Below are 24,505 nucleotides of genomic sequence, written 5' to 3' on the forward strand. Positions count from 1 at the left end.
CCAAGTGTAAAACACTGTTGGGATGCAGCTTTTACAGTGAAATTTTAGGCATTAGCCATCAAATGGAGGAACCTATGGTGAGGGGAGAAAGATGATGAAAATTAAGGCCTTCCTAGAGTCCCTAAAATCACAGTTTAAAAGGTCTACTTGAAAGACAAAAAAGAATGATTTTTAGTCAATTTTGTTTTCAGTTTCCACTGGAAAATACTCTAGAAATGACTGATGAATCACTTGGAAAAGTCCAGAAAGGGTCCGTTAAAAAATATTACAGGTATTGGGACATTAATGCATTGCTGGTAGAGTTGTGAACTGATCCAGCCATTCTGGCTGGCAATTTGGAACTATGTTCAAAGGGCTATAAAAGAATGCCTGCCCTTTGATCCAGCCATACCACTGTTGGGTTTGTACCCCAAAGAGATCATAAATAAACAGACTTGTATGAAAATATTTATAGCTACACTTTTGGTGGTGGCAAAAAACTGGAAAAGGAGGGGATGTCCTTCAATTGGGGAATGGTTGAACAAATTGTGGTATCTGCTGGGGATGGAATACTACTGTGCTCAAAGGAATAATGAAGTGGAGGGATCCCATGTGAACTGGAAAGACCTCCAGGAAGTGATGCAGAGTGAAAGGAGCAGAGCCAGAAGAACATTGTACACAGAGACTGATATACTATGGTAAAATTGAATGTAATGGACCTCTGTACCAGCAGCAATACAATGACCCAGGACAGCTCTGAGGGATTTATGGTAAAGACGCTATCCATATTCAGAGGAAGGACTGCAGGGGAGGAAACATAGAAGATAATCAATTGCTTGAACGCATGGGCTGAGGCGGACATGATTGGGGATGTAGACTCGAAACTACCACCCCAATGTAACTAACAACAATTTGGAAATAGGTCTTGATCAAGGACACATGTTAAAACCAGTGGAAATGGGCGTCGGCCATGGGTGGGGAGAGTGCGGGGGGTGAAGGGGAAAGTAGGAGCATGAATCATGTAACCATGTTAAAAACAAATATTAATAAATGTTTAAAAAAATATATTACGGGTAATAATGTTTTTTTATTAAACCACTTTCAAATGCTACAAAAAGTTGTGCATGTTTTCTAGTACTCTTGGGGCCTCAAGAAAAGCTTGAAAGGATTTTTCAAATGAGCTATACTACTTGCTTTCCTAAAAGAAATAAAAAAAAAAAACAAAAACTCGGTACATACTTGAGAACTTGTGCAACTGTGTTTGGTCCATACCACTGGCCTATGGATTTGCCCTCTCCGACTCCCATTTGAGCTGTATCAAAAAGAATCAAGTTGTTAACATTACTTACTTACATCATCCTTTAAGAACATATCAGGGAGCAGCTGGGTAGCTCAGTGGATTGAGAGCCAGGCCTAGAGACGGGAAGTCCTGGGTTCAAATCTGGCCTCAGACACTTCCCAGCTGTGTGACCCTGGGCAAGTCACTTGACCCCCATTGCCTCGCCCTTACCACTCTTCTGCCTTGGAGTTGATACATAGTATTGACTCCAAGATGGAAGGTGAGGGTTTAAAAAAAAAAAAAAGAACACATCACAGTTTCACATGGAACAAAGTGTCTAAGAAACTCACAAAACAAACATTTGCAAAAACTCTCAGGCTAAGGAAAGGGAAAGAAAGGGCTGCTCCAGCTCTGCTCCAAGAAAGAGAAAGGCGGCCCTGGGAGGAGGCAGAGGCAGCAGTAAAGCAGGATTTCAGAGGAACTTTGTCAGTCTACCCATTTCTTACCCCTGGTAAGGATCTGCAAGGGGCTCACAATAACAGCACTGACCTCTTGAGGGTGTCTGTAGTGAGGATCAAATGAGATTCTATTTCTCTAGGCAGAAAGCGCTGGCAAGCTCCCAATATAAAATAAAGCCAAATAATTAGATTGTGCTCATCCCCAAAGGGCAGCACCTTCTCCACATGGCTTCCTTTCACAGTAACATCACACCATTTTTGTCAGTGCAGCTCCATTCCTCTTAGCTCCATGACACTCTCCTCTGGCCCTCTGGCCCTCCAGAAGGTTCCACCCTCTAGGCTGATGTTCGGAGAGCTCCTCCAGCACATGGGAGAACAGGTATTCTCACTTTATACAAGAAGGAAACCAAGGTGCTGACTCCAAATTGCTCATGCCTCTATTTACGCCACCTCGTTTACCCATCTCAGAAAAGGCTCTTCTAGAAAAGACTGGAATGCCTTTCTTACCTATCTGGTGGATGGAATAATAGCTGTCCTTTTTGTCAATGAAGGCGTTGAGAACATTGAAGTAGTTGTCTGTCTGCCTTCTGCCTTGCTTCCATCTCCAATCTAATGAAAAAAACACACAGAGGTCAGATTAATTGGGATCAACTGAAAATCATCATTAGATCACCTATCAGACTAGCCAATATGATAGTAAAGTGATAAATGTTGGAGGGGTTGAGGTAAAATTGGGATACTAATGCATTGTTGGTGGAGGTGTGAACTGATCCAACCATTCTGGAGGGCAATAAGGAACTATGCCCAAAGGACTAGAAAGCTGTACAAACCCTTTGATCCTATAAAAGCACTACTGGATCAGTATTATCTCAAAGAGATCATTTTTAAAAAGGGGGAAATGACCTACTTCACAAAAATATTTATAGCAGCTCTTTTTGTGGGGGCAAAGAATTGTAAATCAAGGGAATGTCCATCATTTGGGGAATGGCTGAACAAATTGTGATATATGTTGGTGATAGAATACTACTGTACCATAAAAAATGATAAGCAAGATAATGTCAGAAAAAGCTGGAAAGTCCTACATGAACTGATGCAGAGTGAAACAAGCAGAACCAAGAGAACATTGTACACAGTAACAGCAATGCTGTGGAATAAACAACTGTGAAAGACTTAATTACTCTCAGTAATATAATGATCCAGGACAATTCTGAAAGACTTACGACAAAGAATGTTCTCCGCCTTCAGAGAAAGATGTTGGATGCAGATCAAAGCATACAATCTTTCTTATTAGTTTATTTATGGCTTTATTTTGCAGTTTTGGTTTTATGAGTATTCTCTTATAACAATGACCAATACAGAAGTATGTTTTACATGATAATATATGTATAACCCAGACTAAATTGCTTACCATCTCCAGGAAGGAGAAGGGAAGGGAGGGAGATAATTTGCATCTTATTATTTTGGAAAATGTAAGTTGAAAATTGTTATTACATGTAATTGGGAAAATAAAATATATTTGAATAAAGAGTAAATAAAGGGGTAGCAGCAAATTATAAATGGCCATGGTAATGGGGGGCAACTGGGACACAAGGGGGAATAATGGGAATGATTAGCATTTTACACCAAACTTGTCCTTACTCCTCAAAGACCCTAGGCAAGCAGAAAAATGACTAAAAAAGCAGCAGTAGGAAAAAGGATGGCAAAGGGAGGCAAACTGGACAGCCAGTTCATCAACAACAATGAAGTGACTAGAGAGCTCATTCATTGCTGGTCAGAATCTCTTAAAGTCAAAGGCCCGTGGACACCAGTAACAAGGATGACTTCATTCTTACGGGTTTAACTAATCTCTAAGTTACCACCATGGTCTTCAGGTGCCCAGAGGAGGGGATTTATCCAAGGTCGACAGTGAGAACATTTCTATGGGGTGACAATGGGGTCCAGAATTTAAATTCAGGTTATGGAAAGGGAGAGGCCCAAAAAAGCCTGCCTGGCTAGAGTAAGCGCTTTTTATGAAAAAAGAGAGCTGGGCTAAGCAGACAAATATGACACCACTTTCCCACTTTTTTTCCACCTTTCCATCTCTGTGTTTGTAATAATCATGAGCTACTGAATGGTAATGAGATAAGCAGGCAAATGACAACACAAGCTAATAAACAACTTGATGGCTCCCATTAATTGTTGAAGTGACTCACTTGTAGGATTCATGGTGACAAGGAGTTAAAACACATTTATTCTCTGAAATCTGCTGAGTGCAAAACAAATACCTGCATTGCTTTGAGGACCATGCTAGAGATGTAACTGATGGTCATTTCAAAGGAAACTAAAAAGTAAATCAAAAGTCATTGTACCATTGTGGTATCCCCTTCTGTTTGTTTGGTACTAAAAAGGAGTCACTTGGCCTTTTTTCTGAAGTTAACAAACAACTCTGTCCAGGCTTTCTCACTCACACTCACTCACACACACACACACACACACACACACACACACACACACACACACACACTTACTTTTCAAGTACTTCATAATGCATAATAGTTGATGTCTGACATAGAAAAGCTTTCCTTTAGACAAAGTATTTACAGAGAATGAACTTTGTACTCATTAAAATGAGGCAAGCAGATATAGAATAAAATTTGGAAAATTCATACATTTGATTTCTGATTAAAAAGCATTAAATGTGCAAGACGGCCTAATCTTAATATAAATTCAGACCATATTCTGACAAGGCAGGAGAAAAAAGTTACACAAAAATATTCAAAACTCACTACTAGATAAGAACAAATCTAAACCCAAAGGTGCACAATTTTACTGGTTTAGAATTTCTTAAAAACAACTTATACTTAACAATGCTGACTTAATTTTAAATCACTGAAAGCTCTTCAATTATCAGACACTACTGAACCCTTCTCTTACAATGAGCTCCATTACTTGCTAAGAAAAATATCCTCAAGGTTTTGATTTGTTATATTTGCAGATGGTCCTCTTTCAGCATTCTGTAATGTTCTTCCAAAGACAAACTAAAACCCAATCCACGTCTAGCTTTGTGGCTCACCTCTGCCTAGGTGCCTGCAGACGAGGGCTTGAGCAAAGATCATCTGCCCACACCGTAACATGCAGCCCCAGCCAGTGTCCGAGGTTGGGCCTGTTCCTCCTGTAATCACAAAGAGAATCGATATCTAAGAGTCACCAAGAAGCAGGATGCAAGTCAATATGTTACATGAGCAAAGGAATCTTTGCTCCCCTTAGGCATTTTGTCCAGCTGAATGGAGCTCCCCACAAACTGTTCTCCAAGTGGGGTGTGGGGATTTCTAGGTGGCTGAGACTCTTTCAGAAGGTCTGCAAGATTAAAAATTCTAATAATAATGTATTTTAATTTCTAATTGAGCAATACAACCTGCATATTACAAATGCTGTTTAGAGTGTCAACAATTTTTTTTTAACTGATTACCTTCTCTCTTAGAATCAACACTGTGTGTTCCAAGGCAAAAGAGCAGTAAGGACTAAGCAATGGGGCTTAAGTGACTTGCCCAGGGTCACACAGCAAAGAAGTGTCTGAAGCAGAATTGAATTCCTGTTTCTAGGCCTGGCTCTCAATCCCCTGAGTCATCTGCTGTCCCCCTCAACAATTTTAATAGTGAAAAGGGATCCCATGACCCCAAAGTTTGAGAAGTCTTGCTGCAGATGGTAATACATGCATACTAATACATATATGTAGATAGTCAGTTCCTGAAAAGAGCCAAGAAGGATCCAAACGCATTCTATTAATGAAAATTACCATGACTATAATATGTCAGGAGAATACCCCTTTTTGCATATAAGACTAACCACAGGGCACATGGCTTTAACTTTTTTTGGTAAGTTATGACTCTGTCCAAAGAGCCACTGGCTCCTCCCTTTGCTCCTCAATGACTAAGAGCACAATTTTTATACTATTTGGCCATAATGAAGACCCGAATCTGTAGCCAGAAAAGAAAGCCAAACTCCCTGGCTCCTGTGGACAATGTTGGTAGCTTGTGCTTCACCAGGACCAGGTTATAAGCTGCAACCCCAGAGAATTTAGTGCAAAGTCCAAGTGATGGTAAGTGTTAAAATAAGCAGAACTTCAATAAGAATGAAAAGGTCTGTTAAAGGAAGAGTACCCTTTTGTTTACCCATGCCAATCTAAGCAAAGCTACAACCTGGATCCTACATCCAGTTCAAGGGCTGCCAGGAACACCGTGTAGTCTTATGGATGGGGATTAAGAACATGGGAGTAACTTCTGGGATATTGAGTTAAGGGCAGAAGCCTAAACTCACTTCCTAACTCAGTGTCACACTACACTGAATTTCAACATTTGTTTAAATGCCAAATATGGCAAAGATTCCAAATTGGTCAACTGGATTCAGTTTGCATGAGCCTTAGAGGGACAAGTGGACAGGTAGGTAGGTCAGTATACAGGGCAGCAAACCTAGAGATGAGAGGTCCCGAGTTCAAATCTGGCCTCAGACACTTCCTACCTGTGTGACCCTGGGCAAGTCACTGAAACCCCCACCCTTGCTTAGCCTTTACCAGTTTTGCCTTGGAACTAATACTTAGGATTGATTCTAAGACAGAAGGTAAGAGATTTTTTTAGAAAAGGTATCCCATGGAGTTACACTAAAGGTCTAGTCATCTCAGTCTGGGTGCAGAAACTCTCCCAAACCACCATCTAATTCCAACTTTTCACTTGAGTCTTTGTGGAATTATCTGCTAAGCGGTCACTGCCCCTCTGCTTAAAGACTTCCAGGAGAGGAGAATCTGTTACCATGTTAGGACTATTTTAGGGAGAGCTAAAAGTGTTAGGAATTCTTCCCTTACACCAAGCCAAAATTCACCTCTTTCCAGCCTGGTTCACCCTCTGCTTGAACAAGTGTGCTTGCTAAGGTCACCAGTCTTGGCTTTCTCTCTCCCATTAAGGTCATCATGGTGCCCTAATGGCCTCATTAATCTGTCTTGAAGCATTAAGAAGTCACTCCCATTATCAAGAAATATTCTTTCCACAATAAGACACTTTTGGTGAGATGAAAGAAAAGGAATAAAAATAGAATAGCCAGAGTATTTTAGGAACTGGGGTGTGATGGAGATAAATAATATGAAGTCTTCACCTGCACCCTTGAGACCCTCCACCAACCACCTTGTCTTCAAGTTAGGTCTAGGATTTCTGTGTCAACCTAACTGTACTTGTTATAAAAGATGGGACTGTAAATGAAAGAGATGAATTTTTAATACATCTAAAATGAGCAGCACCTCCTTCAAAGGGCACACACAGTCCCTTTAGAGGGCTTTATCCCACAATGGTGCCATCACTCTCATTGTCTGTTAACTTCAAAGTCTGTAACACAACAGAATCAATAGGGGAAAATCTTCATCCTTCGAGGATGGGTTTGATATCGAGCCACTTGGAGCCAAGAAAACTGATCTTGGCCAAAAGTTTTTGAAAGAGATACGGCTATAAAGTGGTGAGACGAGCTTTGTAGTATGCCCATTTTGAAAGCCAATCGCATCATGTAAGAACATTTTGGAAAGGAACCCTCATTTGGATGTTTAAACTCTGGGAGATTTAATAATCTGCCCAGCCTAGAGTGTTCCCTGGGGCCAACCCATACTTCTAGAACAGTCGTCATCTCAAATTTATCCTTTTGGATATTTAGGTTTCTAGTCAAATAGAGAGGCTCTCCTCTCCCTAAGTCCTTTATTAAGTTAAGACCTCTTCAAGTCTTCAATTCATTTCTTTTAGACCCTTAGGTTTACCAAGCTGTCCAGGACGAGGAAGGGGATAATTCCATTTAATTCAGTCTTGGTCAGGTCACATCTAGAGTGTTGTGGTCAGTTTGAATACATTTTGAAAGTGCACTAAGCAGGATAGGGAGCATAGTGGATAGGGTGCAAGACTTCAAGTCAGAAAGATCTGAATTCAAATTTAGCCTCAGATATTTATTAGCTGTGTGACCCTGGGCAAGTCACTTAGCCTAGGTCAGCCTCAATTTCCTCATTTGTAAAATTGGAGTAACACTAGCACCTATCTCCTAGGGTTGCTGTGAAGATCAAATGATATGGCAGCTGTAAAGCACAACAGAGATGCTAGCTAGCCAAATTCTAGTTCAGATTATTATTATTATTATTGTTATTGTTATTATTATACCACCACCATCTAGGAAGTTAACCAGGGAAGCAAAAGATCTGGAGGTATGCCATAGGAAGCAGTAGCTTCAGGAGCAGCCCATGAGAGTTGACTAAAAGCACCTGAAAAGCTATAGAAGAGTTTGACTTGTCCTGGTTGGTCTCAAAGGACAGAATCTGCACTAATGGGTAGAAATTACAAAAAGGTAATTTTAGGACTCCCATGTTATAAGGAAAAACTTCTCAGCAGCACTCTCCCAAAGTCTTTCATCTATAAGTCTCTTAGATTCTATGATTTTAATCTCCTCATCCACAAACTCAGGGGTTGGACTAAATGACCCTTTCCAGTCCTCATCTATGATCCTGTGGAAGATTTCATAAAAAGCTTGTCCATGTTTTATCTCTATAATGATTTTTCAGCCAACTAGACTAATAACTTGTCAATTCATGAACTGCTTTATTACATACTACTGTGTGCCAGCCCCTGGGCTGAGCTCTGGGGAGACACAAAAAGGCAAATGACAGTTCTGGCTAAAGAAGGAGAAAAAAAAGAAAAGAAAAGAAAAGAAAGGAGGAAACAACATGCTCATAATGTACAAACAAGATAGGTTCAGGATCAGTTGGAGATAATCCACAGAGGGAAGGCCCTAGCACTAAGAAGGATGTGAAAAGTCTCTGGCTGAAGACTTTAGGTGAGACCCAAAGGAAGCCCCCAGGTTGAGAAGCAGCAGAGGGTAAACAAGCACAGAGAACAGTCCACAAAAATGCTTAGTCAATGTCTTAAGGACAGCGAGAGGGCCAGTGTCACTGGACTACAGACAGGGTGGGGTGGCTGAAGGGAGAGGGTAGGAAGGCTGGGAAGGATCATTGCTATGGTCTTACTCCTGTACCAGATGCCTTTCCCAGCAGGCCAAAGCAGCAGGTACATACACATTGCTTCTACACAGGTATAACATTTTATATATATATATATATATATATATATATATATACACTTTCTTGGCTGTGAAACAGAGAAATCTTTAAACTTTGTCAGAATCAAGAACTTAATGATGAACCTTAAAAAGAACCTAAGCTGACCCCTACAAGACCTCTTAAATGTTAGATGTTAGAAAGAAAACTACATAGTAGCTACTGTGTGACCATCTTGGGCATGACTAATTTCTCTGATCTTCTGCACCTATTAAAAAAGAAAGGGGTTGAGCACATGGGTCACTCAAGGGATAGAGCCAATTCTAGAGGTCCTAAGTTCAAATTTGACCTCACATATTTCTGTGACCCTGGACAAGTCACTTAACTGCCTAGCCCTTGCTCCTCTTCTGCCTTAGAAACAATACCCAGGACTGATTCTAAGACAGAAAGTCAGGTTCTTATTTTTGTTTTTTAAAGGATTTGCCTAGATGATCTTTCAGGCACTCTCCAGTTCTGAAATCTGGAGATATAAAACTCCATGGTTTTGCAGAAGCCATGAAATACATCCTAGCCCTCAACTTCCAGTCTAACTTATCAATCTACCTAGTATGTGGCACTGTACTTTGTATACAAAAAGCAGAAAATAACTTACTTTTCTGAAGATGACAGAGATAAGTACTTGTCCTCAAAAATATAAGATTACCATTTTTAAAATGATCACATTATTATACTTTATATGAATTAAAATATTATATACTCGAGGAAAGGAATAAAATAATGAGACATACCTAGGACTATGTATTTTTTTTTTTTTGGACTGGATCTGAGATTTCCATGATAGAGGGAACTTACAATGAAGAAAACTCCCAGAAGCAATGGCACTTAGCACTCAGTAAAATGATCTGAATCCCTGGGTAGTTAAGTGACTTGGCATGATTATTACTATACAGATAGTCAATTGCTTGCTTACCAATGGCTGGAAAATTTTTCCTATATGTGAACCAAAGCCGAGAAGTGACATCTGAAAGGATCTCGTCTTTTTCTGAAAGAATTTCATAACTTCTTAATCACAAAACTTAAATCACAAAACAACCCCCTCCCCCTAGCTTCATAAGTAAATACCATAATTTATTTACTTCATAAGTAAAGAAATATTCTGGACTCAAATGATCTGGAATGCATCTACTGAATTATAACAATCTTATGCACAAAGTTTCCATAATGGATATATCTGGTACTAGTTCTTTCTATACGATTTAAATGATTTAGTTTAACTGATATATTCTCTTATAATTAGAGAAATGCAAATCAAAACAACTCTGAGGTATCACCTCACACCCAGCAGATTGGCTAAAATGACAGCAGGGGAGAGTAATGAATGCTGGAGGGCATGTGGCAAAACTGGAACATTAATGCATTGCTGGTGAAATTGTGAATTGATCCAACCATTCTGGATGACAATTTGGAACTATGCCCAAAGGGCTTTACAAGACTGCCTGCCTTTTGATCCAGCCATACCACTGTTGGGTTTATACCCCAAAGAGATAAGGAAAAAGACTTGTGCAAAAATATTTATAGCTGCTCTTTGTGATGGCAAAAAATTGGAAAATGAGGGGATGCCCTTCGATTGGGGAATGGCTGAACAAACTGTGGCATCTGTTAGTGATGGAATACTATTGTGCTCAAAGGAATAAAGAACTGGAGGAATTCCATGTAAACTGGAAAGACCTCCAGGAATTGATGCAATGAAAGGAGCAGAACCAGGAGAACATTGTACACAGAGACCGATACACTGTGGCACAATCGAATGTAATGGACTTCTCTACTAGCAGCAATGCAATGACCCAGGACAATTCTGAGGGACTTTTGAGAAAGAACATTATCCACATTCAGAGGAAAAACTGTGGGAGCAGAAACACAGAAGAAAAATAAACCTGCTTGATCACATGGGTCAGTGGGGATGTGATTGGGGATGTAGACTCTAAGCGGATCACCCTCATGCAAAAATTAATAATATGGAAATAGGTCTTGATCAATGACACATGTAAAAAACCCAGTGGAATTGTGCATTGGCTATGGGAGGGAGATGGGAAAGAACATGAATCATGTAACCATGGCAAAATAACCCAAATTAATTAATTAAATAAAAACTTCCAGCCAAAAAAATTAACCGATATTCAAAAACTGATTAGTTGCAAACTATTCCACAAAAAACAGATTATCACAGACAGACAAGACTCTAGAACTATTACCTGTGAAGATGGTATATTTTCTACCCAATATCCAGACAGGATCTGTGGTCTCTGGGAAATCTTCAAATTCAGCAAACCTGAGAGTATCGTAGGTAAGAGTTGCTGTTGAAACCAAAGACATCAATTATATGATGCGGTATTTCTTAAATCGTTGAAGCACAAAAAGAAAAATCAATATGGTTATCTCATAACATTTCCATGGTATGATATATAGGACAAATTATATTTTAGAAAAACTGGGAGAAAGGGCCATCTGGTAGACCATAAACCCTACTAATATTACTAGTCACTGCACCAACTCAGAGGAAACAGATTCTTCCCTTCTCCTAGCTTAAAAAGCAGATAGAATGTCTTATCTCAGGTGCATTTTTGGCAGTTATGCCTTACTAACTTTTCCATTGAAGATATCACTGCAAGGGGGCAGCAAGCTCAGGAGATACAGAGCCAGGCCTAGAAACGGGAGGTCCTAGGTTCAAATCTGATCCAGTTACTTCCTAGCTATGTAACCCTGGGCAGGGCAAGTCACTTAACCCCCATGGCCTAACCTCTACCCCTCTTCTGCCTAGAAACCCACACACAGTATTAATTCTAAGAGAGAAGATAAGGATTTAAAAAAACTAAATTAAAAAAAAAAAAAAAGACACCATCTCCCTGCCTCCCCTACCCCCACCCTTTATTCTCTGGACTTCAATAATATAAACAAAGAAATACTAAGTGAAAAAGCAGTAATCTGGTCAATTTCTTTTCTTTTACCCTTTGACTAAAGACTTCTATTCAAAAACTAAAAAGTTTAATCCCTAATCTCATCTTGCTATTAATACAGTCAAAGGTTAAGAAATAGACTTGCCTTGAAGGAAATCTTGATCTAAATCCTCATTCTAGAAGTGCTCATTTGAAATCTAAAGGCTCCAAGGATTTAAAGTGAGAAGGTATGAACCAGAAAAGCCATTTTCTCCAAGCCCTTAAAGGCCCTTCACAGATGAGGACAGAGAGAAGGGAAGGTCACAGAGATCTAAGACGGGAGTGTCTAGGTCCTCAAACTCCAAATACGGGGGTCCCTCCACCAACAGAGGTTGTCAAAATAGGGTTTTCTGCTTCCGAATTTTGGAGTTACCACAATGATTTGCTTTATAGGAACTGATATGATAGGCAGAAACTTTTATCCATTTTTGTACAAAGAAGAATCTTACCACTAAACTGTGTAAAAGTGCACAGTAGTAGCTAGGGGACCTGCGCTGGACTTGCAAACCCACTTATGAAGTCACCCAGTCAACTATGCCCAGGTCAAAGCCAGTATGTGCCAGAGAAGGATGTGAACCTCCAAGCCGACTTTCCCCCTACTCCAATAGATCCCAACGAGCAGCAATATACAGAACTGGAGGCTGGCAATGCAGAATCCCTAAAAGCTAGGAGGAACAAGGAGGAGAGGGCACCAAGTGTCCTTAGAGAGGGAGCTCTGTGAACTTTTTTTTTTTCTCCCTTCTCTACAAGGCTGCCAGAGCACTCTTAGAAGTCCTTGCATCTTCTTCCCTCCAAGCTGCCCTAAGTCATCTTGCACAGTGCACCTTGCTGCATTCCCACTTCATACCTAAAGGCACACACTCAACTTTTTCACATTTTATGTCATCCAAGCACACAGGCTGAAAGTCTTCTGTACCTTCAGGATGGAAGGTTTGCTGTGACTCCAGGAAAGCCAGGAAGCTTCAGCTCTCTTCCACCTCCTGCCCTCAAGCAATTCCCAGCTAAGGAAGACTCAGCTCAACCCAGGAGTCCCAAGAGAAGCATCCATTCCAAAACCCTGACAACCCTGCCGCTCACCAAAGCTATTCCTCAGCCTGCCTCCCTCATCTCAAGCGTGGCCCATGGCCTTCTCTTGGCTGGAAGAAGCAGCCTGTGAACGAGACACTCCATCTCCAGCTAAGATTCTGCTCTCAGTGATGTCAAACAGAGCCTGAAGAGAAAGGAAGGTTCCCAAAGATGGCAGAGGAAGGATAAGAATGCGACTTTCAGGGAAGCATACTTGGCTATAGCTCTCCCTAACAACCTGCCCAGTCAAAAAATCAATTCTGCAGCAATAGGACTTTCCCTGGACTAAAGGGAGACCATTTACCAGAAGACAGAAAAATCAACGTGGCTTTTGGCAGCTTCTTGACACAATTTGCACAGTACCCGTTCGGGCCAAAAACAAAAACAAAAACTGAACCCAGCAACATTCAGCAAAAAACAAACCAAAAAGACCTTTAAAAGAAGGCAGGGTAGGTTACATTTACATGATCAGAAAATGAAGCTAATCATTCCCAAGAGGACCTAAGTGCTCCGCTGGCCTTTCTACAAAACCTTAAAAAGCTGGCCTGGCTTCCTTTCTCAGCAAACCTTCAAAGACACCTAATGAAACTATGTCCTTGTCTCTGAGCTTCACATTCATCTCACAGCAGACGATCAAGGGCACACTCCTCATACATGCTCAACACACACTCACTGAACTGAATTTCGTCTGGTCTTTTTCAATGAACAGTCCAATAAGGTCTCAGCCCTGAAATTTCTTTAAAGCAAACCTGATCACAGCTAAATCCTTTTCTACAGTTATTTACAATTTCCATGTCCTAGCTAAACATGCAAACTGCTCCTTAACATGTCTCAGGAAAAAAAAAAAAAGGTTAAGAAACACCTCCAAGTGCAAAGGGAGCCCATTCAAAAATACCACTTTGGCCTTTATAGGCAGGGTAGTTCAGTAGCCACCTGGAATCAGGAAGCCTGGAGTTTAAATCTAGCCTCAGACACTGGCTGTGGGACCCCAGACGAGTCACTTCCTTCACCTGTCTGCCTTAGTTCCTTCAACTATAAAATGGGGAAAATAATAGTGCCTACCTCCCAGGGTTGTTGTGAGGATCAAATGAGACAATATTTGTAAAAGCACTTAGCACAGTGCCTGGAACGTTGTAGGTGCTTAATTAATGCTTCCTCCTTTCTTGAACAATTGCACAGGTATGAGGACACCATGGTTCAGGTCCAGGCCTAGCTACTAACTAGCTGCAATGGGCAAGCCATTTCACTGCTCTAGGTGGTTTCCTCATTTGTCAAATGATAGGGTTGAACCAGATGATTTCTAAGGTCCCTTCCAGCTTTGAAATGCTATAATTCCTGAAGATCATTCTGGAAGGAAAAGATCAAAGACACATCACACACTTCACCGTTTCCTTTATCTCCAACACCTGGCCATGGAACCCAAGAGGAAAGAAGTGAAATTACAAGTCTCATCTGCCAGTTTTACAGCACAGTAATAGCACTCATCACTTTGTGCCACCATGAAAACAATTGGTGAGTTTGGGAAATGATTCAGTTGCATGTCATCCTCTTTATTCAGGATGCTGACCCAGAATTCCAATTTTTTGTTGAAAGGGAAAAACAAAACCCATCTAATTCTGAGTTATAGAATATTGTAGTAGAATCATTTCTGACCTTTAACTTTTTAATCCCATCACCAATAAGCCTCTCTTCTCAGTCAGCCTCATTTCCCACAGACATATTTTATACAAAACCAGAGGTTCACAAAAGAAGTTATCTGTTGGCCACTTAAACACTACAAAACCACAGGTCTAGACAACTACAAGCTTTGTTTGAATGAGGATATTTTCCTTGGGCTTAGCACAAATGAAAACAAACTTAAACTCATTAAGAAAATACCATAGCTATCCATGTAAGAAAAACAAAGAGAAAAGTAAGACATGTGAACATCAGTTTAAGAGTAGCTGAAAGAAGCTAATTTTTAAGCCAAGTCCCAAATGCGTTGTTCCTTCAAGATTATTTTGAAGTAAAAATACTCAAATTGCTAGAGTGGAGAAATATAGAACAGATGTACTTCTAATATTTATTATCAAGGTTTATAGGTCAGGAAGCCATCTTTACATCTAATACGGTACAGGTTAGTCAGCCTCATTAAATAGGTTCAAATACATCGCTCCCTGTCTTTTGCTGTAACTAAGAAATTTATAGGTTACTGAAACCTACTTAGCTACTACTTAAATAGAAGAGTACAAAAGGCTCCAAAGAAATGAAGACAACCTAGATGTGAGAAAAGCTCCTAAAACAAACCAATTAAAATTGGGAAGGTCAAACTTGCACTAGCTAATTATGGTGGTGTTAAAATGACAACTCTATAATACCTTAAGTATTTTGATGAATCATTACAATCCAAATTACTAAGGAAACTGGGAACAGAAGACAAATGTGTATTTTAAAGTATTTACTCTGTAAACCAAGGCTAGGCCATGACAGCAGGAAAATTGAATTCTTCTTACCTTGACTACAATAGGTACTGGCTGTCTCCTCTTTTCTCAAGCTCTTGACAAAGGCCACAGTCCAAAGCACCCTGGTGTTCTCAAATGACGGTACATAAACACAAGACAAATGGGGGCCAGCAAAGTTCCACAAGGATGATTTCACTCTCTTAAGAAAAGCCATTCCTCACTGAGACCTAAAGGACTCTATATTTCTCCACCTGGACTTCAGAGTCAAATATCCTTTTCATCCTACCTTTCAAATGCAGCACTAACTGGCTAGACATTTCCAAAGACCAACAACTTCTGCTGGCTCTCTTTTAGCAATCTATAGTCTATCCTCACAGCAACACTAAACAACTCTTTCTGAGTTGGAATAGAAAAGAAAAACTCACAGAACGTTCTTAAAATATCTACAAGTTAAAGCTTGCAAAAGTCAGCTTTGTGAAAACCGCTGCCTTGATTTCAAAGATATATTAAGTAGTGGTATAAAATCATGTTAATGTAATACTATCTGGGAAATTATAAATGCTTCGAATGAGACAAGGTCTAAAGAGGAAACCTTGAATAAATAGCTTAGGAAAGTCCAAACTTGAAGTGACTGAGGAGACTTGCTGCTTTCTAAGAAAAGTGACAAACAGCCTAAATTTAGAAACAGGCTGGTTGAACAAGACAATTACAAGAAACAATCCAAGGGATGAGAGAATGAACATATGGAAAGTAGAGAAAATGGGACTAATTTCCCTCATGTTAACACATACGCTTCAAAAAAGAGTGACAGAAGTCTTGTTCTAAGGTGGGATGATAAGATGCATTACTACGGGGATACCTTTCACATTTATGCTTTATACTACACTATAGGCTGCTGTGCGTTCTCTCCAACACTAGGATTTGTATTTTTTCATTCTATCATACACTGGGAATAGAGATTTAACATTGTGCACTTTGAAGTACCATCTTTGACATGTTATCACAGCATAGGTTTTCATTTGTGAAACTGTTATACCTTTCTCAGTTACCTAATTTTCCACTGTTATAAGGGGTCTAACCCTTATTTTCTGATCCCTTTCATAATCTACACTCTACCTTTTTACTAAGCTAATTACACTTCTATTACAATTACCATTACACCATCTAATTTTTATTTTCCTTATATATGCAAAGTTCTCCCATTTATGTATGTGCATTCAATCATCTCTATGATTCAAAAGTTAAATTAAATGTTAAAAGGTAAAAAACAATGTGAACACAATTAGGAGATAAAGACTTTCTTGATATGCACAAATGTATAAGGTCCCTGACTCTGGAAAAATCTCATCAGATTTCAGGTTTAAGACTGTTTATTAGGTGCATCTAGAAAAATTCCAGGTGGGGTGTGACACCACTCTCATGTCACTGTCTGAAAGTGCAAACAATGCACTCTGCTGTATCAAGAGGACATTGCAGTAGAGCAGGCAAGAGCATGGGAGTGGGAGGCAGAAGTCATGGCTTCTAGACTCGGTTACATCCTTAGCTGCTGTGCTTCCCCCAGGTACGTCATCCTTTTCCACTGGAGGAATGACCTTGCTGATCTCAAAGCTCCCTTAAACTTAAGCAAAATCCCTAATAATGTTAACTTTGGCATGTATCGTCTGAACAAATTATCTGTCAACATAAACTATTAATTTTTCTAGTTTATTCTCTGACCTCTTAGTTAATCTCTGCTTCTCCCAATAGGTATTTATATAGAGAAAATTCCTCAAATATATTTCAGTCTTCTACTATAATTTCATGAGCTTTTTATGAAGTGGTGTTCATAACCTCTCTTTTGATATGTGGTAAGAAAGAACATGAAAGAAAAAGGAAGAGAAAAAGAGAAGAAGAGAGAGAAAAAGAGGTAGCAACCTAAGAAAGGCAGTTATTTTATAGTTTCAAGGATGACATACAGTAAAATATCTATGGGGAGGGGAACAATATAAATTGAAGGAGAAAATGAGAAATACTATCGAGTTTCATTAAAAAAATAATAATAATCTAGCCGTCATCAGCATGTCATAACCCTGTTACTGAGTCCATATCAATGCAAATGAAAAAAAGCTAAAAATAAAAGTAGGAAATAGATGATACAATAAATTTATAGAGTATAATTTCTTTCTGTTGTGGTGATTTCCCTTGGGAAACATTTAGAGGGGCCATTAGGTGGCTCAGTGGGTAAAGTGCCAGGCCTGGAGACTGAGGTCCTGGGTTCAAATCTGACCTCAGACACTTTCTAGCTGTGTGACCCTGGTCAAGTCATTTTTAAATGAAATCTATGAAGAATCAGCCTCTTTAAACTTAATCTTTAAAAAATTATCAGAGATGGAAATTAAAGTAGTAGAGACTAACTTGGGTGAATCAATACTGGTTGCATTGCACCTGATCATCATTTCTAATTTTTCATAAGTCATCGCTTTATTAAATCAGGCTAAACTTTTTCTGGGTTTCACTGTCAAGTTTGCAGAATCTAACTTTTGTGCCTTCCTTAAAATGCTGGAGAGAAAACGTTGGTTTAAGATCAAAAAAGCCCTGGGCTCTAATCCTGGCTCTGCTAAGAACTAAGCTGTGTGAGTGTGATCTTGGACAAGTCATCTCCCTGCTCTGGGCCTTAAGATTCCTCCTCTGTAAAAAGGAAGGGTTATATACCAAGGTGATCTTCCAGGTCTAAAATTATGGGAAAATAATAAAGCATTGGGGTTAATTGATTTCTCTGTTTTTAAAGTCTCAATTTTAAAATCACACAAAAAGAATGTAAACTGATGGCATTTATAAGCTGTAGTACATTTCTGCTACAAAAGCATTTTCACCATAAAAATCTATAAAAACTTTCTGAAAAGATTATACAGTGCAAGTGAAATCTCAAGTTGAAATTTATAAAATTTTTTAAGTTTACTATTTTTGACACGTTTAAAATATTTGGTGTAAAATGGATTGACTTCCTTTTAATAAACCTCAAAAAAATTTGCATTAAAATGCTAGTGATTTAATTCTGGGTGCACTCTGGACATAAAGATAGATTGTTTAATAAATCTTGTTCAATGACATCTCTCTAATCCACACAGTTTGATTCTATCTTTTTCATTCATTTGTGTCCTGTCAACATATTAGGGTTATTACATACAAAATGAAAAAATGAAATTCTAAGAGTCCAGACACAAAGGCTACTGCTAAGTCATAAAATATTGAGATTTCCAGGACTTTTATGGGTCACATGCTTGTTGAACAGAACTAATAGGAAGAGATCAAAGACATTTATGGATCGGGCTGCCAAAAGAACTCAGTCATCACAGGCAGGACAGGAATGCTAAGGAATCCAGGACTTGAGTTAGGGCAGCCTGGAGAAGACTACTGTCAGTCCTTCCGAAAGAGTGATATAATTTGACCAGGAAAAGCTAAAATCCTATCCTGTTTAAACAAACCATGGCCTCAAAAGGAGCCCTGCATGCATAGCACTCCCCTTGGATCCCAATAAAGTAGCTGTTGAAGATGTTGCTTCAAGTACAGGGTTCAATGTGTCTGTTATAAAAGATCCCTAAGTTGAAATGATCTCTAATCAAATTTTGTTCCCAGGATGTCAAGTGGACCAAGGTGGCAGTTTGCAAATCCCCAGCCAGAGTCTTTTCACTGACCTTGCCCTCCCCCCCACCCCCCCATTTGCTTTTACATCTCCTTTCTCCTTTTGTCACAATTCTTCCAACAAAGTCCCTGGAGGGTTTGTACCTGTGATTTCATCACAGCAGAGGAAACTCTCAGTCTTGGAAGCACCTACACTTTAGACTGATCCAATCATTGCTGATTAGACAACTTGTCTCAGTAATTTAAGATGCTTGCCGAGGCAGTCACAGAGCCTAAGACTCAGATCTGACTTCAAGGCCAGCCCTCTCTCTATTCTGTCCCCTACCTTCTCATAAACCCCTCAGTGCAGCCAAACTAACAACCACTTTTAAAAATAAGTGACATCCTCATCACTACTCACCACCACAATCTGAGAACTGGAAGGGACCAATCATACACAAAAGGAACCCCATACCCAAGGAAGTCAAGAACAAAAGACAAAATATTTCTGGCAGCATTTTGAACAAAGTAGATGCTCAACAATTGGAGGATGGTTGAAATGGCTGTTGAATGTTCATGAAATCCAACATTACTGACTCATGAAGAAGCAGGATCAAGAAAATAACTTACAGAATGACAATAGTGTTGAGGAAAACACTGAAAAATATCAAAACTCTGATCAATGCAATGACCAATTTTGACTCCAGAGGACACAGTAAAGTAGGCTTCACTACAACTGGCAGAGAGGTGATGGATTATAAGCACGTGCTGGTTTGTTTTGCTAAACTATACTTTGTTGCCAGAAAATGTTCAATTTGGGGGAAGGAAGTTTTCTTGGGAAGTGACAGTGTTAAAAAAGAAAATCAACAAAACCCCCTAACTTTAAAATGAAATTTGCTCAGAATGCTTGTTTAGAATTCAAGTGAGAATATAATTCCAGGAATTGTTTCCACAATGTTCTTCATATCTATTCATTTAATAACTGGCTCCCCATCATCAAAAATCTTCAAATGACCATTTCCAAGTTAATACAGCATATCTTAAACTAATTTAAGCTAAAAATGTCAGGGTAAAGCAAAAACAAAATAATATCATATGCTGACAGTGAAATTGCATCCGGCAGAAATCAATTTTGCAGAGATTATTTATTGTATGGAGCCCCAAATACAAAAACAAGAAGAGTAAAGATAAGCTAACCAGGCCCTGAACAAAAGAAAATGGGACTTGGAATATACACCTAAAGCATTTACTGCTCAGTCTCTGGAGATACTAAAGGGAAGGTAGGTGGGGGAAAGAGTAGGAAAGGACACCCCATATGAGGCTTTCTTGGCAAAGACCCTGGAGGACTTTGCCATTTCCTTCTCCAGCTCATCTTACAGATGAGAAAACCGAGGCAAACAGGGTCAAGTGCCTTGTCCAGGGTCACACTGCTACTCTCTAGATCAGGATTTGAACAGAGTTCTTCCAGACTCCAGGCCAGGCACTCTTATCTACTGCTCAACCTTGCTACTCCCTTCAGGGGAATGACTAGTTGGGTCCAAAAACTTGTTATCTTCAAATTATTTCACCAACAAAAATGACAAAATTTTCTGACTTTGGCCAGTGGGAAGGTCTTTTTTTTTTTTTTTTTAAACTTTACTTTCTTTGTTCAGGGGGAAGCAACTTATTAAGAAGAGGGCATCTCGGTGGTTGGGTGGATAGAGTGCCAAGCCTGGAAAAGGAGGTCCTGGGTTCAAATCTGGCCTCAGACACTACCTGGCTCTGTGACCCTGGGCAAGTCACGTAACCCCCATTTGCCTCGGATCCAATTCATGGCATTGATCCTAAGACAGAAGGGAAGGGTCTAAAAACGGAACTGCAAAGGGGTCAGCTAGTGCCCTAGTCGTAAAGTAGAGTTTAAAAGAAAGAAAGCAGCAGCTACCCCAGCAGGAGCGCCAGCCAAGACGGTAACTACAAGGTTTAGGGGCTTGGAGGTCCAGGGCCCCGGGCTAGGCGCCTCCGGCAAACCTAGTGTCAACTTCAGCACAAGCCCCGGCTCCCCGCCCCCTAGTCTGGTACCTCGGGGGGACTCCGAGACCAAGAAGCCCAAGCGCTGTCGCCGCCTGGTTGTCCCTCTAGAAAGATGATCTCAGAGCCCCACGTTCCCCGTGGACAGTCCGGCTCGGCAGCTGGATGACGGGACGGGGGTACTGCCTGTGTAGACGCGCGCACCCGGAGGAGCCAAAGTAACCTTCCCCGCCCGTGATAGCCCAGGGTAGCCTAACCTCGGGGGCGCCGGGAGCCCACGAGGACAGGGACGGGCCCTTTCCTCGGCCCTTCAAGGCCGCCCCAGGCGGTGTCCCACAACGCCCCGGGCCCGGAGGGAGACGCCCGGTCCGACCCTGGCAGCGGCTCCTCGGGGCCTTCCCCGCCCCGCGCCCTGGTCTAGGCAGCCCCTGGCCGCGACCCCCGGTCCCGGGCTGCCAGCGGGCGAACGACGCCTCCTCACCTGCATCCATCTTCCCTCTTCCCTCACCGACTAACCGGCGGCGTCGCTACCACAGGCACCGCGACCCGACGCGACGCGACGCGGAGTGACGTCACGCGGAGACAAGGCCAATCAGGACGCGGCCTCGAGCCCGGAGGCTCGTGAGCCGGAAGCACGGGGAGGGGCGGGGTCGGAAAGGAGGCTGGTCCGGACAAGGATTGCGTGGAGCCGAGGAAGGTCCTGTGGGGGCCGCCATCTTGTCGTACGGTACTGCGGCCGGAGGGTGGGGCCCGTGAGGGGAGGGGTGTGGCCTTTACGGAGCCAGACCACTGCAGGTGGAGAGAACCGGAGCGGTGGAGGCTACCGAGGGAGGACATACCATCTCTTTTCCTCTCTCGCATCTCGGCCGACACCTATCGGCTTGACATCTCCCGGGAGAATGTAAACTCCGGGCGGACAGGGCCTGATCTTTCCTTTATCCCTCTATCTCCCCTGGCTGGTGCTTCTCAATGCAAAAGGGCAGCTAGGTGGCACCAGAGTGCGGAGAGGGCTGGGCCTGGAATCGGGAAGATTCTGGTTCCCAGGTTCAAATCCAGCCTCAGGCACTTACTAGCTGGGTGACTGAGGCAAGTCACATCACTCTGTTGTCCTCAGTTTCCTCCTCTGTAAAATAAACTGAAGAAAGAAATGGCAAACCTCTCCAGCATTTTTTGCCAAGAAAACCCCAAATGGGGTCCCAAAAAGTCAGACAAGACTGAACAACAAAAATAAATGCTAATCACATCAGTCCACATTTTAAAGTGCCTCCGAAATGCCTAGCTCTGTGCTAAGTAAGCCCTGGGGATCCAAGGAAACATAAAAAACAGTCCCTGCCCTCAAGAAGTTAGCCGTCTGGTGGATGTTGGACTGGAACGTGAGCGAGCGCCTTGAGGGTACGAATGTTGAAGGCGGGAGGAAGTGGAAGCTGCTTAGCAATGGACGTCCCATTGGTCCTCTAACAAAATCACTCATCTCCTGCCTTTATGCCCTGGCCATCCTCCCCACCCGGAATGCTCTGCCCTCCAGACTCACTCCCAGGCCCCCTTCTCCGAGGGCTCTCCCCTCTAAGGTCTAGGATAGATCTACCTGGGATGATGCGTCCCATACAGGGACATGGCTTAGCCTTGGTATAGCTGGAAAAGCTGCCTAGGGCACGTTCTGGCTGCCTAGGCCATTCTGCCGCTTAGAGCTCTAGACAGCTTTCTAAGATTATGAGTTGCAGAGAAGGCACCCATCTGCATTTAGGTGGGGGCACAGGAGGGGGCTGCTCCACCCAGGAGTCCCCCATCTGAATATAATTTCAGGTCCATTCCTTCTCTCCACTGTCTACACATTTTCTCCCTATGCAAATGGGAGCCCTTTGCTGGGAGGGATTGTTTTTTCTTTCTCTCAGTACCGGGACACTGGGCACATGGTAAATGCTAAAAACATGCTTGTTGGTTGGTTGACTCGGCCTTGGTCTCTCTACCAGGAAAATGGAGTCAGCCCACAAGTTCATAGAAACTAGACAGACCAACAAAGTCCAAGGTCTTCATTTTAGGATGAGGAAAGAGAAAGTTGAAGTGCACTCAGGGCATCTCCCACTCCAAGATGAGGACTGAGACCCCAAACCCCAAGTGGTAAAGCCTCAATTCCTCTTGGAATTACCTCCTATTCTTTGTTCATGCTTTTTATTTCTCTTTATTATAGCCAGAAGATCTTATTCTGTTTGTCTTTAGAGCTTGAGTACATCTCACAGTCTGGGGTCAGTAGCAGATCTTTGATAGATGAACTCGAACCTTGTCTAGGTTGCCCATTGGATCATTAGCACAGTTGGGATCAGAACCGCACTTTTTGGGAGGCAGCCTGATCCAAGGGAAGAATGCTGGGTCAGAGATTAGATAGCCTGTGCATGTTGGAGGAGGTCACTTATTTTCTTGGAGCCTAAGTTCCCTCCTGTGCAAAATGATGGCTTGGTCTTCAGCCAGAGGCTGGAAGAGCATTTCTCTGGTGTGGTGTGTGATAGCTGGTTTCGGTTGTCTTTGTCTGCCTGTTGTCTCCCCATTGGATTGTAAGCTCCTCGAAGGCAGGGGCTTTCTTTTGCCTCTTTTTGTATCCCCAGCACTTAGCTGTCGCTTAATAACTGCCTAATGAATGAAGGGGTGGATAGGTTGGACAAGCTGGCCACTGTGGGCCCTCCTAACTCTTCTTTGGTACTAGATGCTACGACTAGATGGCCGCCGGGGTCCTTACAGCTTAGACTATAGCTTTGGACTGCTAATCAGTGCTCTTTTTCCTCCAGTACAGTGCCTGCTAGGAGCATCCTGGTGAGGATGCGAGCAGATGTAAATGCCTTCAACAATCTCAATCATGAACTGCCTACTCAGCACCAGGTACAGTTCTGGGGGGCACAAAGACAGAGACCAAAAAGAAAAACAGCTCTTACACAATATGCCCCAACCGGTTCTCAAGGGGATCTGTGATCTCTAGCTTTGGATGGTCCCTTTGGTGCCTGTCCATCCTGTGTGTGTCTCGTCCATGCCCTCCTTAAAGCTCACCTCAGGCTCTCTACCCAATGGGGACTGCAGAGGGGTGCGGAGGTTTCCTTTTATTCTTCTGCCATTGCACCAACGACAACATGAAGGAGAGAGGATGAAACATATCTCGCTCTTGTCAGAGAGGCAGGGGACCCCCAGGCATCTTCAGATGGGGTCCCCTATCATCTCCATGTGTTGATTTTTCTTTGCTAAAATGGAGGACTCTGTGTGGGGTTGGGTGCTTAGATTTTAACAATGAATCCAAAAGTATCCACACAATTTATTGAAAAGAAAGTTACCTTGTGTTTGTTCTGTATGCATTGCATGTAATTTGCTGTGGGGCTTGTTCACCTCTGAGGGTGAGGACCTCGGTTCAAATTTTGATCATCCCCTCTGAGGGATTTATGGTAAAGACGCTACCCACGTTCAGAGGAAGAACTGCAGGAGAGGAAACATAGAAGATAAATAATTGCTTGAACGCATGGGTCAGGGTGGACATGATTGGGGATGTAGACTCGAAACGACCACCCCAATGCAACTATCAACAATTTGGAAATAGGCCCTGAACAAAGACACAGGTTACAACCAGTGGAAATGTACATGGACCATGGGGGGGG

The 24,505-nt window shown here is 41.8% G+C and overlaps 1 protein-coding gene across 3 annotated transcripts in view; it reads right to left on the reverse strand.

Annotated features, from left to right (window-relative positions):
• ATG4B (autophagy related 4B cysteine peptidase) overlaps nt 1-21,390 on the reverse strand; it is a 34,116-nt gene extending 12,726 nt beyond the window's left edge. For 2 of the 3 annotated variants that reach the window (XM_044670892.1, XM_044670891.1), the window contains exons 1-6: nt 21,355-21,390; nt 11,020-11,121; nt 9,738-9,809; nt 4,769-4,867; nt 2,224-2,325; nt 1,219-1,291 (exon numbers count right to left, since the gene is read on the reverse strand). In XM_044670892.1, the coding sequence (XP_044526827.1) occupies nt 1,219-1,291; nt 2,224-2,325; nt 4,769-4,867; nt 9,738-9,809; nt 11,020-11,121; nt 21,355-21,364 (458 nt within the window). In that variant the 5' untranslated portion in view covers nt 21,365-21,390. Of the gene's footprint in view, nt 1-1,218; nt 1,292-2,223; nt 2,326-4,768; nt 4,868-9,737; nt 9,810-11,019; nt 11,126-21,354 lie in introns of those variants that run through there. The other variant, XM_044670893.1, reaches the window with a different exon arrangement.
• Between the last annotated feature and the right edge of the window lie 3,115 nt (nt 21,391-24,505).

Source organism: Gracilinanus agilis, chromosome 3 (assembly GCF_016433145.1).
Source record: "Gracilinanus agilis isolate LMUSP501 chromosome 3, AgileGrace, whole genome shotgun sequence".
NCBI lineage: Eukaryota > Metazoa > Chordata > Mammalia > Didelphimorphia > Didelphidae > Gracilinanus > Gracilinanus agilis.